This window comes from Emydura macquarii, unplaced genomic scaffold, assembly GCF_026122565.2.
Source record: "Emydura macquarii macquarii isolate MOO-44397 ecotype Brisbane River unplaced genomic scaffold, CSIRO-AGI_Emac_v2 contig_2994, whole genome shotgun sequence".
Lineage (NCBI taxonomy): Eukaryota > Metazoa > Chordata > Testudines > Chelidae > Emydura > Emydura macquarii.
The window spans coordinates 5558123-5577454 of NW_027133131.1; the positions used below are offsets into that span (position 1 = coordinate 5558123).

A 19332-nucleotide genomic window follows, 5' to 3' on the forward strand; every position below is an offset into this window, starting at 1 on the left:
CAACAAATCTGAACTCCCACAATGTTATCTTCTGGGTTTTTTGCATCTATTAAGCTCTCCCTCGGTTACCGCCCTGGCAGCTCCCATACAGATGACTAATCTAGTTAACAACACAACTGCTTGACAGGCAACTCACAGACGGACATCCTTCTCATGCAGTAAAAGCGGATCAGGAATGCACTGCAGCACTTCATCGTGATAAGAAAACCGCAAAGGATTTTGCCATGGGTTACTGGAGCTAGTAGGACTCTTTGGTAGCATCTCTCCCTTATGGGCCTCGATCCAGTGAGGTACAGAGTACTTGCTGTGAGATATTTAGCACCCTGAGCTCTCCCCGGTTTCAATGGGAGATGAGTGCTCTGGGCATCTCCCAGGATCAGGCTCTCTATGTGAAGTGGGACAGGTCGAGGCCTTTCTGTCTAGATGTGTCTGCTTCAGAATGGATGGTAAGCAGCTCTCCATATTTACATTTCAGGCTAGCTCACAAGGGACTTGGTAGGGAAGAGAAGGGCTGCTACTGAAATCAGGATTAGGGACATTAATATTAAATAATTTAAAAAAATCTTTAACCTATTTAAAACATTTTGCACAGGCATGATTGATTTTCACAAGGTAGTACCAGGCAGGTGTCCCCCCCATGTCGGGGGCCTCTGACATTTACACGTGTGAAACGCCTATTTACTTCTTCTAGATTTGTCTTTTTTAATACGGCTAGGCAAAGATCAGCCTGACAGTGAAAGCTAAGCTGTTTTGTATACCATTAAGCGAGCTACGTAGTTGTGGGGAACCAAACCGTTCTTAATCGAGTGCCTCAGGAGCTGCTCTAGCGATACATTCGTTCAGTTGAAATGGACACTGAGTAGGAGGAACGGAATATATGTTTTATTCTGATCACTGGTCCAGGATGGAGGGTGGGGGTGGAGTTACTGGTCCTGAAAGCATTTGTACTGCTTCTGCCAGTATTTCCAGAACTAGAAGGTTATAAGATATTGGACCTAGAAACACAGGTTTCACCTAATTTACTGAAGTGATTTTCAATATGTTTGCTATCCAGAGTTCATTCTGCAGAACATTTTGAAGGTGACACGGTTAGAATTTTGTCTCCCCACTGCAGCTCCTACTCCCAGGGCAGGCTGAGAGGCCATCTGAGTGCTAAGCTGTCAGCAGTGACAAAGAGCTCATCACCCAGGAGCTCCCTAGGTCCCATAAAGGTAGCTGGAGAAAGTTTCATGCCCATGTGCATATTCTGAAGACAGAACGAGGAATTGTTAGTCTTCAGCAACATGGGACTCAGACACCCTCAGACTTTGCTGGGAGACAGAAACGCAGTAGGGGATCAAACTCACTTCCACCTCGTCTGTGAAACTGTTGAGGGGCTTTATTTTGAAAAATATATACGAATGTTTTAAATACTGAACATGGTTTTAGCACGTTCAGCAAAACCCATTTTAAGGGGAGAAAGTCAGCTTGAAATCTAGTCAATTACTGTTAAAGGAGTTTCTGGTCTACACCTATCCTGAGCACTCCTGCCAACTTTTGCAGTTTTACAGGCACATTTTCCTATTTTTCCAAGACGTTTCTCCCTTTAACACACTAATGACTCAAACATAGGGGCACTGACTATGTGACAGAGGAGAAATACTGAAACCCGACTACTCAAAAGATGTTGCCAAATATGTAGAACAAACAAACAGGGTGAAGAAAGAGGAAAAAATTATTTTTTATCTCCAAGAGCTAGCAATCTGAGGCCTCACCTACAACAGGAAGAGATAAAAACTGTCAGACTGAAGTGTGATTTAACTTGACAGCGTACATTTAAAATCATGTCATACTGATTAGCATCTCGCTTTCCCCTCCTCTAAACTTCAGTTCTAGTTGGGTGTTTAATAGCTGTTCATGAACCCCCATAAAGATTAATGCTTTACACACCATCTGAAAGATGGAATTCCTGGTTGCTTCTAGATGGTAGAAAGCACTAGTTTATAGCTCTGTAAGTTCAGGAAAGCATACACAGAAGCCTGGTCAGAACTGAAGCGAGTGGGGGACAAGATGGTAATCAGAAGGACAAGATTTTAAGGTCTGGTATCTGATGATTTGCTAGGGCAGGAAATATTTCATGTGTACTAGCTTTTCAATGGTACACTGTATGTTTCTAGCCCACAGCAGGTCATGAGGTCTCAGCCCCCAACAGTCACAGCTCTGTCTAACCAGCAGTGGTTTTCTGGCAGGACGTGGTAGCAAGTCCCAGATCTCAGACTTGTGTGATTTTTGATCCCTAGTGGTTAAGTAAGGAGAGCAAGAAACAGCCGATTTTACACTAATGCTGTACTGTCCCAGAGAGCAAATTCACACACCTCAGTCAATTCCACACCATTTTGCTAACGAATATGATGGCTGCTGTACTTACAGCTGTAGTGAGTGAAGACTATAGTACCTATAATCCTTCTGCTTTCTCCTGCTCACTTAAACCCTTGAGTCAGGATCTATAGCAAAATCATCCACTATCCATAGCTCCCTAAATGCAGCCAAATCCCTTGGTCTGCCTCTAGACCCCAGGGAGAAGCAACCCCACAGTTCAGACTGTCAGAGACAGAGGGGTGTGAGAAATACCCCCGAGTGGGTTGCTGTGTGTCAGGCCCTTTTAGAAGGAATGAGAGTGGGCCCAGAGGCCTGAGGGGTTTTTCCTTATTTCGGGGGTTTTCTGATGAAAAAGAGCTGATCTGCAATACAAAGCCTGTTTTGAATTTACCAGTAGCCATAGGGAAGAATGATTAAGATGGAGCAGCTACAATACCACAACTGACCACAAGGGGCCAGTAGTAAGCAGGGACCAGAGTCAATTACACTGACACTTGGCCAGTTTCTCCACTTCAAGCATCTCCCTGTCTTCTGAGCCTACTAAGCCCCTCCCATCACAAAGATGGGTGCTGGGAAGAAAAGGGATCAGTGATTTAGGGTCTGTCTACACAGCAAAAGCTGTGCATGGGCCAGTCTACTGAAGCTAGCTTTAACCCAGCTAGCACAGATAACAATAGCCGTGAACACTACATGGCACAAGCTGCAGCTCAGGGACTACCAGCCCGGCGTGGACCCTGAGTACATAACTGGCTTGCTAGCTACCTCTGAACCCTGTGCTGCGTTGTCTTGACTAGCTGGATTGAGCTACCTCGGGTAGGCTAGTCTACGTGCAGCTTCTGCTGTGTAGATAGACCCTTAGTTGTGACTATAGCAGAGTGAGCTATTTCGAACACAATTCATTTAAAAAATGTTGTCCATCTTTGTTCAGTGGATTGATTTTTACAAGTCTGTTTGCGATTCCTCATTGCACCAATCCATTCCAGCCTCTGGGGTGCTGGGAAGCTATTCCATTCTCTGAGGTCTTTGATTACACCTTGTTTGAAATGTGACTGGTCCCCTAAAGTCACATGGTATTGTTTCATCTCCGACAAAAAGTTCGAGGCGCAGGAAGAAGGAAATAAACGTTTCCACGATGGCTGTGGAAACACATTTACATGCACATACGTGTTGCTTTCCACTGACCAAAAAATGGTCCCTTGTACAAACATCCATGGAAAATTAATAAGGTTTGTGAGCACCAAAGCAAATTCGCTACTGGTAAATGCTTTTCCACACTTGTCCAACTCGAGCTGCACTCACCACCCCATTCCCCTCTGTACAGTCTGTTGTGCAGCTATATCCTTGTGCGGCCAGTCTCTTAACAACTGAAGGTATTTGAAGGCTGCTTTATGCATGTGTTAGGGCTATCAACTGGCAGTATTTACCCAGCTGTGCTGTCTCAACATGCATTGGTGTCGGTGTTAAAATGGACTTTCCCTATCTCTTGCTAAACATCCACTACCTTTGAGACACTACTGTTAGCCTGCAGGCTGGAAGTGGTGTATGATCAGTTAACATGTAGAAGCTGTTTGGGCCTCCTGAGCAATGAATGAATATGAATCCAGAAACTCTAATGAATCCCTGTCCGGAGCTACGCACACTATTCCTTTGCAAAATAGTGAAGTGTCTGCAAGAGATGAAACTAGTTACAAACAGATTCCCTGCTGTCATATTTCACCTCTGACAACACTGCCATGATCCCTTTCTGTCTTGGATTCTTAGCTAAATAAAGGCACTTTATAAACCATTTCCATGCTTCTTGTATTATCCTCAGAAGATCCTGAAAACCCTGCTGCATGTTATAGCTCTTTGTCATCAAGAAAACAGACATACTGTTGGGATAGTTATACTCAAAGCACTTTCCGATATGCAAATGCTCTATATAAATAGCTTTAAGAAAAAAAAGTGAAGTGCCTGATCCGGAATGCCTCTTGCAATAACCACACAGGTTCTGAACAGAGATGCAAGAGCCACTCGCTCCAGAAAGTCTTTGAAAATAGAGGGAGGAGACAAAGAAACAGAGAACAAAGGGACACAAAATCTGAGGAATGATTGTGTGCGCGCGCGCGTGTGTGTACAACAGAGTGAGAGAAACACACAGTGGCAGTGTATTAAGAGACAACTAGGACCATGACATACATTAGAGAATGTGGCAGAGAGGCTTAGAGAATCCTGAGGGAGAAAAGGGGGAGAAGGGACCCCCTAATTAGAAAAGCAATAAACAGAACTTCCCTGTATCTGTGGGCACAAATTCCACATGCTCAGATTTTGCTTTGGATATTGCTGTCCCTGGCAAATATTCCAAGTCTAGATAAGCCAAACTACTGACTCAGACAAATTAACTTGGGTCAAAAGTGGCAAGTGCAATTTGAGGTGGTTTGGCAACTCAGGAAGATGTCATAAAGAGCCCAAATGAAGAAAAAGCATCTTTAAAGAAGGCAAGAAAGATGAAGTGCTGATCGTTTCACAGACTGATGGGTTTGCTGTAGCACAAATTCACACAGCATTCCTTTCCTGCTCCCAAAATACAAATTCAAATCTACAACTATTACCCAGCAAGCAAAAGATCAATGACAATCTCAAAAAAAGTACACACACACACTCACTCACTTTGGCAATAAGCAGACAATTCCAAGTGCCTTTAAAATGTCAAGGCTGGTTTTAAATCTATCCCATGATCCTGGAAGCTCTAAAAGTACTGCATTTGCTCTTGGGGAAAAGCAATGGAGGTACCACTACCAGGAGCAGAAGAAAATCATTAGAAGAGGTAAAAGGCTGGGCAAAGTGGGATACCTCTCCACCACCCCTCCCAACAGGCAAATGATGATGATTCTAGACCACCACTTTATAAGGTCATCGGGTTAAATGTACGGGAGACGATCCTTTGACGTGTGGGGTTTGTTTGTTTAAATTCATGGCTTGGTGAGATGGGTAGTGGATTTTGTAGCCGGTTAATTCCAGGACTCACATTATATCCATCTGCCCCAGCTCATCCTTTCATGCACCACACAGAGCAGCTTCGCACACGGTCCTGGCAGACAGCAGCGCAGTACTGCTTTACTGCCGTATGGAAGATTCATAAGCAGGCCCTTTTCTGAAGACGGTACCTGCATCATTAGCAGCTATGGCACCAATTAAAAGAGAAGCATATGAAACGTTTGCAGTTCCCACTGCTGCATCAGTGACTGCAAACACACACTTAAAAACCCAACAAGTTACAGCAGTTAATGATGGATGGTGACTTGCATGTGACTTAGAAGTGCTGGGCTTGCTTCAGAACCATAAAGCTTTGATGTCAGAGAAGTTAAACCCATGAAGTTAGGGGGCCATTACCCTCAGCCTTTTTAACCTCAACAGCCTGAGTTGAAAACTCGGACAGTATTCTTGTGCCAAGGTGCAACATTTCAGGTCAGCTAGACCAGGGATAGGGAAACAAATGACTGGAAGCAGCATGCTGTTAAAAATAAAGTGACAGCACCAGTAAATATCCCAGCCTCCCAACAGCTACTTTCCTTTGCTAATGGGTGAAACTTAAAATAGTGAAAATGCCAAGAGAAACCACAAGCCAGGGGAGGTTTAGTGTTAACGTAACGGATACCTGAAAATGAACCTTTCAAGATGCATTCAAATGAGGCTCTTTGTGTTCTGATGAATCTGCAAGTTGATTGACCATCACTAAAGGATCAAGAAATCCCTCAATCTGAAGCCATCTTGTATGGATAGGTGATCACATGACAATAGTTTGGGCCAAGATCTGTATAGGATATGCAGTATAAAGAAGCTTCCATAGCTGCCCTTAACTCACTTAAAAAAAAATCCATATCCGCCCCCATTAATCAGGGCTTAGTTATGATCAGTCTCTCTGGCTGCAAGTTCTTAGGGGTTAGTTCTATGTCACATGGTTTGTGACATCATCTGCCAGCAGACTGGGACTGTGGAGCCATAATGACGTGCCACTGTACAGGCATGCTCAGTTCTGTCCTTTGGCTTGCCATCTGAGTGAGGACCGAAGTGGCAACAGCTTCAGCTGCAGAGCGGACGTTGAGGTCGTTGGGAGATGCTGTCACAGAGCTGTGCTGGATGACAGGAGCTGGGGATCCAGTAGGCTCAGAGCTCTCCTTTGGGCTTTCTGTTTTCAAAAAGAAAAAATAGATCAGAATGGGACCCATCGTGATGCTACTGACATTAAATCTGGGATGTGAAAAGTGAGACCAATTCTACAGGCATCCCTGGATGCTGAGAGAGAGTTAATCATAAATTATGCTTTACTTTTACATGGAGGCCTTTCAATCTGCCTGATCCCAAAGCACTTTAGGAATGGATAAACCAATCCATATGCAGGAATCATTTAACCCACCATTGAAATGCATCCACCTCTAAGATGGGGAGCAGCAGTTATATAACAGCATGCACCAACTCTACAACTACCTAGGACAGGAAATAAAAAAAGAGTAAGAGCCACTTGAAACGGCAGGGACAATCTAAGGAGTCAGAAAGCAATGATCCAGAGTAGGATCTGGCTAGACCATCCCATTTATTTACAAAAAAGCAGCAGGGGAATCTTAAAGGACCTCAAGTTAGAAAGAGAACTTTAGCAAAAAGGTGCTAATGTTAAAGCAAGAACAATAGATCTAGCTTTACTCTCCTATAATACAGCTATGGCCTCATTAGAATAAATGTACTTTCCTACATGTTGTTTCCTGGTAAAGTACTTGGTTCAAGGCCATTTAGCCCAGAGACTGAATAGTTTCTTCGGAGTCTTTACCATCTGTTGGGTGAACACACAGAGAGGTATGTAACAGAAACCCTTCCACAAGCTGACTGTAAGCCAGTTACAGCAGTTTTTCTGAATTTTATATAAATTATCTGGTTTGCTCTTTATTGTTCTCTACAACATTAACATCAATTAGACCTCATGACAAAACACTTGCTCACTAAACTTTTCTGTAATTTGAAGCTGTTAGACTGAAGAGAGGACAAGACAAACAAAGCCAGCAAGCTTCTTCTGCAGTCTTATAATGACCAACACAGATTGGTTTGCAAAACTTTGGATTCTCTCCCATGAACAAACCACTGTGCGTGGGCAGGGCTGCTAGACAAAGAGGATAATTTGTGACTGATCTCATGCTATAGAAAGGGTGATCAAACTTCATGTTTTGCAAGGGTATGTGCTCATTATCTGTATAAGTCAAGAGGAAATTCCCTCCTGCACATCTGGTTAAATGGATTATGAAGAGGATGTGGTTATCATCCTCTGAAGGAGCAAGTATTGACCTAAGGTGGGATACACAGGACTCCTCTTACACACCAAGAGTGTAAAGCCCATATCACCAGAAGCCAGAGAAGAAATTACAGCCTCATTGTGCACAGCTGGGTGTATTTTAGGATCCAGATTGCCATCAGGTCCTTTCACATTGCTCTATAACCCTTCCCCAAACTGGTTTCCCCTCACCCTCGTAAGCAGGTACTGGCTTGGACATAGCTAATATATGGAAAGATGCAGCTAGCACAAGCAGATTTCAAACGTGATTTGGGGGTGAGGAGAGAGGATCGATCAGAACAACAGAATAGTCTGGCATCCCAAAAAGGAGATTTACAAGGTCTTACAAAGAAAACAACCCAACTGTACATAAGACAGATGTAATTCCATCAAGGGAATCTGGCATTTTTGTTTAAGGACATGCTTAGTCATAAATCTTTATAATAAAAAAGGCAGCCAGGGGGAGGGGGATGGGCAGGGGAGGTGTGAATTTCATTTTTATTATTCAGATGTGTGATGAATTCTTATTATTGGAGTAGACAGCCTGAAGAATAAAATAGGAACTGTAAACTCTGGAAGTTAACAGGAAAAATCATGTTGCATTATACACAGAGAACACCTGTCTGCGAAGGCTGGGGATAGGGATAAATTTCATAAGCACGTTACTCACGCTGTGAGTCACTGTAATGAATGAAAATAAAATGGCTATGCCAGGGACCTGCAAGGCATATATTTGTGTTCCATTTTGTCGGAGGGGAATGTTTTGGAGATTCAGAATGGGGTGGGAGTTAGAAGTGTGACTATGGAAACATGCCACCTTTTTTCTTCTATTTTCTCTGTGCACCTTCCATCTTATTTTACTGATCCAAACAAGTCTCCAACTCTCATAAGGCTAACAGAAGCAGATGTCTCATGAGGCTTTGCAAACGCATCCCAAAACACACTGCATCAGATGGTGGTGAGTTGCATGGTGGGACAGCTCTTTGCATCAATGCAAACACTGCTAGTGAGGAAGCATACCACTGACACAAGAAGCATAGTGTGGACATGCAAAAGTGATGTAATTACTGCGGTAGCTGTATGCTGAAGTAACTTTGGTCAACTTAGTTTTGTAGTGTAGACATGCCCTCAGAGTGTCACAGAGTAAATACAAGATGGAATACATTGTTTAGCATAAGGGACCATTCAAGGTGAACTTCCTATGAGTGGAGGGGTGTTAACGGGCCCCTTCACGTTGAATAGTCCCCTTGAAATAAGTGTTAACTGCTTATGCTAAACAGTCTGTTCCAGCTTCTATTAAGCTGTGACACTGAGTACGTTTTCCAGACCTGAAGAACTCTGTGGAAGTTTGAAAGCTTGTCTGTCTCACCAACAGAAGTTGATCCATTAAAAGATATTACCTCACACCCACCTTGTCTCTCTACTCTGAACAGGGAGTTTAAAATAAAGAAGGCGTCTCACTTGTAAACTGAACCAATCTGATGTGCATTGCAGAGCACACGACTATGGACCCCCATGATATCATTTATATAGTCTGGACTTTTCTGACCGCAACTGCACTTAAACAGTAGCATTAGTTTCCAACACTGCACAGTATAAAGAAGTGGAGGAGGACATCTAGTGTTCAGAGCAGCACTGGTCCAGATTCATGGAAGAAATGGGACTCTGAGTGATGGATGCATGTAGCATATTTCATGCTACAGGGAAATATACTGACCAAAGGCAAAATACTTTATAGTATCAAAGCCTTTACGTTGCAATCATCACCACGGTATCTGATCACCTGCTATGCAATGTCCTGTAGCCAAGTTGATAGTGACAGAAAGAAACCACTGTATTATTGTTCCTACACAAAGTAAGTTGTCTGTTCTAAGTCCAGTTTCTAATGGATGGGGGCCTGCCATGACAACTGACACTAATCAGTGCTCTTGTTGGAAGCACCAGAGACACCCAAGATGGAGTTCCCCTCTCACCACCACCACCACCACATGTAGCTTGCTCTAGTGCAGGAATAAGACACATTGGCCAGGTACAGCATGGGAGACGCCTGCACTGCCACTGCTTGTGCTTACCTGCTTGTGTGGAGGGGACATCAGTCCACAGGCTGTCTATCTAGTAGCCTTCATGAGCATTAAGTTCATGTAAGTCTTGTAGTTGGGTTTAATTCTACTCAGAACTACCCGAAGGTACAGTGCAGACATGGGCAAGTCACAACTCACCAAGATACCCCTGTGTTTTTTTCTGTAGTGCAGTGACCGGGCAGTCCTTGTGAGCCAACAATAGCTGTTTAAGTTGAGCAACTTCATTCCTCAGTAGTGTAACTTCATTCTGAGATAAAGAAAACAACATTTATATGGATCATGTGCTAATATCCCTTAGTGATAAGTGGAATATTAACCTGTAGACTCTTCAAAGTTAACCACCAAACTCTTGCATAATTTGAGCAGTACGCACATGCATGCACGCTTTGCAAGATTGTCCTCATACAAACCCGTTCCTGGAGGCATCACCAATGAAAGAAATGCTAATAATAAGAGTCAATGCAATATTTTGTTGCCTCTGATGGAAAGCTAAAAATTCAAGTGACAACTCTCTCTGAAAGCCAAAAACCCTTCTAAGATGACCATCAAGGAGGACTGACCATGAGCAGCAATACAGAGTAAAACCACATCAGGGATGTCTGTTCTTTAGTACATCAAGGGCCAGACGGGTAACTAAACAGGACCCCAAGGCCCAGGTCAAATTGTGCAGAACATGACAGCCACTCTTACCTTTAATATGGAGAAGCCTGAAGATGTCAGCCTGTTACATAATTGAGTGAAGACTGCTCAGGCCTATATCTATCCACCTAATGTGCTTACTTTAAAGTTTTTACTGGCCCCCCCATTTAATATGTGGTGAATTGAGGCACAGAGAGACTAAGCGACTTGACCAAGTCACAACAGGAAGTCTGTGGAAGAGGAGGGAATTGAATCCAGGTCCCAGGTTTGCACTCTGACCAATAGGCCATTCTTCCTTTGTTACCTTCCCATAGTTAAGGTTACAAGCAGTGACTCATTCTAAAGCCAATTCCATACCTATCTCATCCCTTTCAACACCAAACCAAAAAATGCTCATCTTTTCAAAAACTTCAGGTTAACTCTCAGCCATTAGTTGAAATTTTTTCCCCTGAAAATTTTAGTGTGTTTGTAATTGAAATTTGAGATGTGCTTCACATTTGTCCCCCTATATCTAGAAAACCCAGTCAACTGCACTTTGAAATTGGCTAGGGGAACATTTCTATAATTACCTTGTGAAGAGTGTGATGCTGGCAGATCAGGTCATGTCAGAGTGTATTCAGGCCAATTCATTTGTGTGTTAGTATAGATCAAAGTGACTGTTAAATGTATAAGTGTTTTGGGTGTTTAAACGTCATAAAACTAATGGGATGTTACGTGCACTGTTTTCTCTTATCTGTTTCCTTTTATGATGTGGCAGCTAACATTTACATTGTAAATACTCCTGTAACTAAATAACTGATCAGACATCAAGGAAGCCTTGTGGAATGCTAATGAAGGACTTTATCAGAAAAAGAGCTAATTCCAAAGCAAACGAACATTGAGTGTGATGACCCGAGGTCAGAGACTCAAAATGCCTTCCTTACTCACCATCATCAAAGGAAAAACCCAAGGGGGTAGAGAGACTGTCAGCTTGTTTTCTATGAGAAGAAGCTAAAAGAAGGGATTCAAAGAAAGATCCTGCATCACTGGACTGTTTGGACTCTTACAGGGAAGTGTACCAGATGCAAACCAGAGATCCCCAGAGACCATCTGGGTACCCTGAAAAAACTTTTGGGAAACCAGCAGTTTACTACATCACTGCCACCACATGGAGTTACAAACTGTGATTCATGTGTACATATATTTTACCTGCTTTAACCTCTCAGTAACTTATTTCTTAGCTAATAAACCTTTACTTAGTGTACTACAGAATTGGCTGCCAGTGTTGTCTTTCATATAAGATCGAGAGTACCAACTGATCTGGTGTAAGTACCCAGTCTCTTGGGACTGGGAGCAAGCTGATGTGGTGTGATTTTTGGTTTAAGTGACATTATCACAAAGTTCAGTTGTGACAAGGTGACAATATAGGCTGGACAGTCTAAGGGGACTGTCTGTGACTCCATGGTAAGACTGGTGTAATGATCCAGGAGTTCACACTTGTTACTGGTTTGGTGAAATCTATAAAGAGTACACCACTAGCTTGGGTTATCTGCCCAGTTTCTGACAGTCTGCCCTGTTGTAGGCACTCACAGTTGTGAGTCACTCTAGACAGCGTGACAAAGAGAATAAAAATATCGTAATTATCGCTATTGAAGCACACTGCATGAGTCACTGAAAGCCAGCGGGGGAAACAGTCCACACTGGACGTGAGTTCAGTCTTCAGAATCCTTTCAGTCCATAGCCTGTCTGCTGAGATCATGAACAAGGGGACTAATTGCAATGGGAGGGCAATTACACTCATGGCATGTATTCTCAGACACATAGTTCTGCTTGGCACAGCAGGAAAGGGGCTGTCAGGAAGCTAGTTATAGCTCCATGATTTTCAAGGAGAATCCAAACTGCCCTGGACCACAGCTGCAGCCCCCTCTTTGCTTGCCTACGGTTCCAGTCCCAAGCGGTGGAGAATGGAGCAGAAGCCAGTTTCTCTCACTTTATGCCAGTTGAAGGCAGAAAGCTCCCTCTTCCCAAGCTGAGGGAGTTTTCGGCTAGGAAAATACAGCAGCTTCCTGGTGCGTTTGCACTGTTTCACTACCTGTCTTCTGTTGCTGGAGCTGCTGACTGTTCAAGGGTGCAGTCTTGAGAGGATGAGCGGCAGTGCACAATGCTAAATTCTCCCTTACCTCCTTCAACCTTTTCAGGGCAAGACTGTGCTTTTTTCTGTGGTGCAGTGACTGGGCCGTCCTCGTGAACCATGGTCTTTTATAAATATTTGTTTCCATTGCCAGAGGCACACACACAAGCCTTTGCGAATCAAGCACAGAAAAAATAAACATGTTATAAAAAACCCTGCCACATTCCTAGTCACTTATCCATGGGGATTCTGGTTTCTCTCAGACTAAAGACCACCATCAGAACACATAGTGCCTCTGCCCTATGGTAAAGATGCCCCACTTGGAGTGGAGACCACAGTGAAGTCAAGCAGATGGGCTCAGACTCCACAGTCACATACTCACGCTCAGCTGGATGTTCTGGGTTGTGAGCTCCTCTGCTTTCTTTTCCAGGGAAGACACCCACAGCTTGCGTTTCTGACGGCAACGAGAGGCGGCAGCGCGATTCCGCTCCAGGAAACGCTGCCTGCGCTCATCTGGGTCTTCATCCATTGTGCGTCTCCGCCGGCCACCAGTGCTAGGCGTGGGCTGAGCAGGGGAAACCTGGAGTTAGGACAAAAGGAAGAGAATTAGTGAAACAGACAAATGATTAACCCAGACAGTTATCCACACTGATTTTACTGAGTCCAGAAGCTCATAATAAGAGCAAATTCCAATTGGCTTAGGGATTTAGGATCTGTCAAATGCTGATTAGGAAATTAAAAACCACTTTGTTTCTCCAGAGCAGCTTCCAGCGTTCTCAAGGTAGTTTACAGACATTAATGAATTAGGTCCAAACCGATTTGTCGAGACTTATTCTACAGACAGGGAAAGCGAGGAAGAAAGATTAAGTGACATGCCTAGGGTCACAAGGGGAGTCTCTGATGGAGACTCAACTTTCCCAATTCTCAGCGCTGCACCTTACCCAAAAGGCCATCCTTCCTCCCAAGCACCAAATCTTGTGATATGTGTTGATGGATGGGCAATATGTTCTAGGTGCACAGTGAAGTTTCAGTTCTGAGCTACTATCTCAATGTCAAGATAATTTGAATATTTTTAACGTACAGTGGAGATCTCCGGTCACGTGGTGGATAGTATAGTATCGTATAGTGTAATATAATAACTATATTATATAATACATAGAATATAAATATAATATATTCAAAGGAGGAACCAGATGGTATTTCTTGCAGTGGATTAAATACACTCACTTTCCTAGAGAGACTACAGTTTAAATCCCACCACAGGTCATTAAGTGGAAAGAAGTTTATTGGCCTCAGTCTGCTCTCTAGTAAATATTTGTCCATATCACAGGGTCACTACCCCAATTTGCAAGGACAGACGCCTCAAGAGTAGATCAGCAGGGAGGATGGGAGGGTCAGGAGACAGAGAGGAGTTAGTATCATGGATGAGCAGGGGTAATGCTGATTTGAACTGTGGCCAGGGAGGAGCTGAGAGAGAGCAGCTTACAGAGCACGTCTGGTTTAATCCTTATTTCCACCAGCACTAGACTTCAGCCCCTAGCATCTGCTTCAATCAAAAAAAAAGAAAAAAACTATTCAGCTTCATATTGTTGGAATTTACCACAGGTTACAACGCGTGAGGGAAGCTCAACTAAGCAGAGCCATCTTTACAGATATATACACTACTTAAAGGGAATATAGGCTTTTGTGCATCTTCCTCTCAAACACGTTAATATTCAGCTGAGCTCTAGGATCGTTGTACAAACTCTTAAAGAATCCACTCTTAAATGCCTGTAACACAGCAATCTCCTGTTCTATTCTGAGGGAACAAAGGAAAACCCAACAAGGACAGATCACCACAGACTCAGTCCGCCCAGCATTACTGCATAGGCTTTATAATTACACAGCCACAATGTGCGAGCACAGTTACACTTCACTACTCACTGTCAGACAGCATATGGATATTAAACTTTTGGAAGCCTGTCTAACTGATGGAGCAGGTGGCAATTTTGATGGAAGGCTGGCATTTGGTTAGCTAGCAGGAGCAAGTGGGGTTGATTGCTTACGAGGGGAGTTTTTAACCCTAGTAATTAAAAAGGAAAGAAGATAGCAAAACACTTTTTCTAAACTCCAGAACACATCAAGCAACCGTGCCTACTGCCTAAGTCTAATCTGCACTGTTTGACAGTAATGGCAAAACTACAAAAAGGAGTGTTTGACACACATTAAACTCCAACCCCCCCCCCAAAAACAGACCTCAAAACCCACAGCCCTGCACACTGGGAAGCATACAGGTCTAAGTAGAGAGTGACAGATTCAGAGATTATTCCCTTCCTTTCCTAACAGACTACAACGTCCAGAATATCCTTGCTTCCTCCATCTTCCCTCTAAGACACCGTATCTTTAAAGATTAAGAAGGAGCAGACCTGTGGCTGAGCTGGAGAAGGTGCATCTGGGTGCTGGAGAAGTATCTGACCCTGCTCTGGATGTGATGTCACCATCGTGCTTGCTGACCCCACAACCATGACGCTGCCATTGAATGAGGAAGAAACCTGGTGCGTCAGGCTGGCCTTCAGTCTCTGTAAAAATGAGAGAACAGAACTGTCAACTGGGTTCAGTGCTTTTAACCAGCCTTCGCCATTTGCCTCGGAGATAGAGGCCCTAGCATAAATTATTCTTCACTCTTTTCAAAGGATGATGCAAATCCAGCCAAAAGCTGTTATCATCTGGCAGGGGTTGGGTGGCCCAAGTGAAGATAAATGGCGGTTCTCAATCTAGTTCAGAACAGACAGGTGTCCGCATCATAAAATCACTACAGCAACTGAGACTCATCAGTTCCCCAGCTGGGAGCCTCTGCAGAAGGACAATGGACCAAATGGACTGTGGAGACGGAACAGCCTTCGGTTCTAATACATGGGGAGGGACACAGTAGGAAACAAATTTGCATAGTTTCTGTTAAGAGAAGCCTTCGCTAGCACAATCACTGACCCAGGTGAAAGGAGACAAGCACAGGCATTCTGTGACACACACATAACACAGTGTAAGAATTCTTACCCTCTTCTCCCCCACAAGGGCTCTAGTTTCAGCTCAGCACATGAACACAGAATGAACCGTTGCAAATGCTTAGCTAGTGTGGAACTGTAGCGGTGGTTATTATAAGCACCAAGATCATTCCAGCAACAGAGCATATAATAACATGGAAGCCCTGATTGCAAACAAGTCCATTGTGACATTATTTCAGCAAGACAAACGTGCTTTCACCGCTCTTTGTACCCAAACGTAGCTTTTGGCGATATATTCATAGAGTCGTCATAAAAGTATCTCCCCAGGCACAGGTCAGTGGGCTTCTCTATGTTCTGGAACTCACCATTTTGGCCTCAGAGTGCATTGGAAGGCCTGATGGTGAAATGGAACCACTGCTGTTGATGGGTGGACCAGGAATACCAGGAATGTTGGGCACCATAGACACTGGCCTAGCCAGCTACATGTAGAGAAAAGAGCACACACATTTGGAGAAGTTAAGTCGTTGCTACTGGAAGTACGCGGCATGAAATGGCATCAGAATAATCACTTGACAAAGCACCCTTAATGCAGAGAGTCTAAAGCATTCGACAGACTTTATAAACTACATACATGGGATAGCTTCACCAGTCAAAGGTGGGCAGTCACCTCTGGGGTGGCCACAGCTGCTGTTTAAGAGAGCACAGCAATGGCAACCAATAGCTTAGGACAGGAAGTGAAATATACTTTGTGGCAAAATTTCTTGAAAGGTCTCCTTCATTTCCTTCACACCCAGAAAACCTGTACACCACAGGGTGGAGTGCTGCCAGATGGCTGTTAGAGGAACGGGAAAACTGCTTTATCATGGACCCATAGTAACACCCTGGGTAAGTCTTAGCTTCCCCATCTATAAAACAGGCATATTTACTTGGCTTACCTAAAAGGGGGAAATGGAGCTTTAGTTCAGTTTTATAAGACACACTGAATTATTCTGATGAAAGGTACTAGGAGCATGAATCATACTTCAGGAAAATAAAGAGATGTCCTAAATTCTAAACTCCTACCACACTGGTCATTCGTACATATGCCCCCTCCTCCCCCTGGTGGATTGCAATTTCAGCCGTAGGTAGTCGGATGGCTGTTTATTGGAATTACCCACTCAGTACATAAAACACTTGCCCAGCAGGAGATGCAGGATTTGCACAGACTGGATGGTCAGTAACTGACTTGCTCAACACACACAAGTCCACCAGGAGGTATATTTGTTTGTGAATTTCATACACTAAAAAATTCTCCTTAGGCTGAAGTAAAACCTGCAGTGCTAAATATAAATGACCATTTCACACACTGCAGAAGCTGGGGCAGCTTTCCTGGCCTGCAAAGACTAACACGTTCTCTGTTAGCTTGAATGGTTTCAACTGAGGCATTCCATTCCAATTGGAACCAACTAATCAGGGATCCTGCAGTTCCCAGTCCTGGATCAAAAACAACGGCCATCTGCCCAGACCAGACTTTATCTTTCAGCCTTATTGCTCTCTCGTGTGACTGGCATGTTATCATTACCTTGCTAGCGTCAGCCTTTGCCCACTTCCACTTCAGGCTTATCTCACACACAGGGGTAGATATATTTTAATTTTGCAAATGAAAGCGTCTGCATATGTTGGGCAGGAGAAAAGCTGACCCCTCTTTTACCACAGAGAATGAGCTGGAAGTTTCTCTCACCGATATAACAGAAGGCATCTGTACAGGAGGGCCAGGGAGGACAGGCATGGTCTGTCCATTTGCAAGCTGCATGACAAGTGGGAGGGAGCCCGTGGGAGACCTGGAGAAACACAATTCATGCTCACAGATATCAGTTCAAGTTTTCATTGTACAGGCAAGACTATCTTCCTCCCGACCCCACCAAGATACAGGTGATTACTAGCCTTGTCTAGACTAGGATTTAAGGCATTACAGAATCACAGAAGTGTAGGACTGAAAGGGATCTCGAGAGGTCTTCTAATCCAGTCCCCTGCACTCAAGGCAGGACAAAGTATTATCTAGATCGGTGATTCTCAACCCGTGGCCTGCTTGTGGCCCAGTCAGCCCACAGACTGAGCCCATGTGACGTCCTCAGGGCCATACAGGAAATATATATATTTTGTGGATGCAGCCCATATAACATATAGAGAGCTGCATATGCGGCCCATAATGGTAAACAGGTTGAGAACCACTGATCTAGACCATTCCTGACAGTGTTTGTCCGATCTGCTCTTAATCTCCAGTGACAGAGATTCCACAACCTCCCTAGGCAATGGAATCTCCATCACTGGAGATTTTTAACTGTGTTATTAGCTACCACAGACTAATTTACACATTTTAAAAGTCTAGCATAGACAAAGCACAGTGCCTTTAGCACATGCTGAATTGGTCAAAATAAAGCCTACTTTAGCATGTGTTAAAGTATACGCTGCCTTGCCTACATTAGATTCTTAACATGTATTAACTGATGTGCTAACATCACACTTCAGGTATCCAGACAAAGTTGTCTGACAACCATTTGTTGCTTGGTGCTGGCAGGAGATGCTGACAGAAAGATTAGGATTTCCCTCATTTAACTCCTCAGTGTAAGATCGCAGGCCTGCTTGCCAAAAAGCATAAGTCTGCTAAAGCACAGAGACAAGATGCCCGTAAGAAGGGATGTTGGACTTTAATAAGCTGCACACATTTGAACAGAGGGTGAGGATAACCAAAATTCACACTTTGAGCTCTCTGTTTCAGGAGGAGGAGGTTGTCCACCTGAGTTTTCCCTGTGCCAGTGCAAACAGAAGCTCTGCTCCAAAACACACAGCAAAGCAAATATAACCACTGCTGGGTGTCAGTCATAGTTTTCAGGGGAGCAATGCAGCGTTCCATGCTGGCACATGTGCTTACTCACACTAGGACAATTAAAAGCACCCTTCAGTGCTCTGCTGTAGCTATTCAGTGGAGTCTTGCTGCTGCTTTGGTGCCCTCTACTGGCATATGCACAGATGCACGAGGCAGGTTGGGGTATTAGAGCAACTGTTCCTACATGCTGGTAAATCACTGGCTAGACAGATGCATTAATACAGCCTGCATGGTAGAATGAAACTGTGCATTAATTTAACTTTCATTTAAGAACACTGCTATCCCTCACAGCTTCAAAGAAAGCATTCGAAACAGCTGGCCGTGTCTGCAGAATGCCTGATACAATAGGTCTGACAAACACAAACAGCTCCATTCATTGCAAAGGGGTGTTTACGCTGAAGCCTAATTACGACAGTTAAAAATGCCAACAACTTTTCCCCCTCTGACAATTTTTCTGAATAACCCAGCTAATGTGCGTATCCAGCTTCTGAACGTAGTTACAAATAAGGGACTGGGGCAGCTTGCCTCCACTGTAGAGTGAACTGCTATTAAAGAATGAGGTCTTTGCAGCGCTGTCATCTCTCCCCCTGACTTCACCATGTCCGGGACCACCATTTCAAAAGTCCCTATCTAAAGAGTGTGGGAGAGGGAAGAAAAAGCTGGTTCTGGACTTACATGGTCAGGAGAGGAGCGGAGACAAACCAAAACAAAACTGTTCTCCCTACAGTTTCACCTATTATTTATTAGGGAATGTCTCTTATTTCTCTCCTGCTCATGACAGCACATATAGGAGCGAAGAAGGAGGCAGAGAGAACAGCTAGGGGAGGAAGAGCAGGGCTGGTGCTGAGCAGGCATCTGGGGAGTAGGGAGAAAAGAATTTGCTGCTACCATCCCTTTGTCTGAGTCCTGAGGAGAAGGATGCTGAGGAGCTGCTGGCCAAGCTAAGAATATTACACTGTGGGTCTGTGCTGAGGTAAAGATGAGATGGGGTGGGAGAG

The 19332-nt window shown here is 44.0% G+C and overlaps 1 protein-coding gene across 4 annotated transcripts in view; it reads right to left on the bottom strand.

Annotated features, from left to right (window-relative positions):
* Nucleotides 1-6138: 6138 nt before the first annotated feature.
* The window catches only part of ATF7 (activating transcription factor 7), an 85011-nt gene continuing 71817 nt past the window's right edge, over nucleotides 6139-19332 (bottom strand). For 3 of the 4 annotated variants that reach the window (XM_067529918.1, XM_067529919.1, XM_067529921.1), the window contains 6 exons: nucleotides 17189-17288; nucleotides 15834-15947; nucleotides 14893-15045; nucleotides 12870-13067; nucleotides 9877-9985; nucleotides 6139-6526 (listed from right to left, as the gene is read on the bottom strand). In XM_067529918.1, coding sequence (XP_067386019.1) covers nucleotides 6309-6526; nucleotides 9877-9985; nucleotides 12870-13067; nucleotides 14893-15045; nucleotides 15834-15947; nucleotides 17189-17288 — 892 coding nt within the window. In that variant the 3' untranslated portion in view covers nucleotides 6139-6308. The other variant, XM_067529922.1, reaches the window with a different exon arrangement.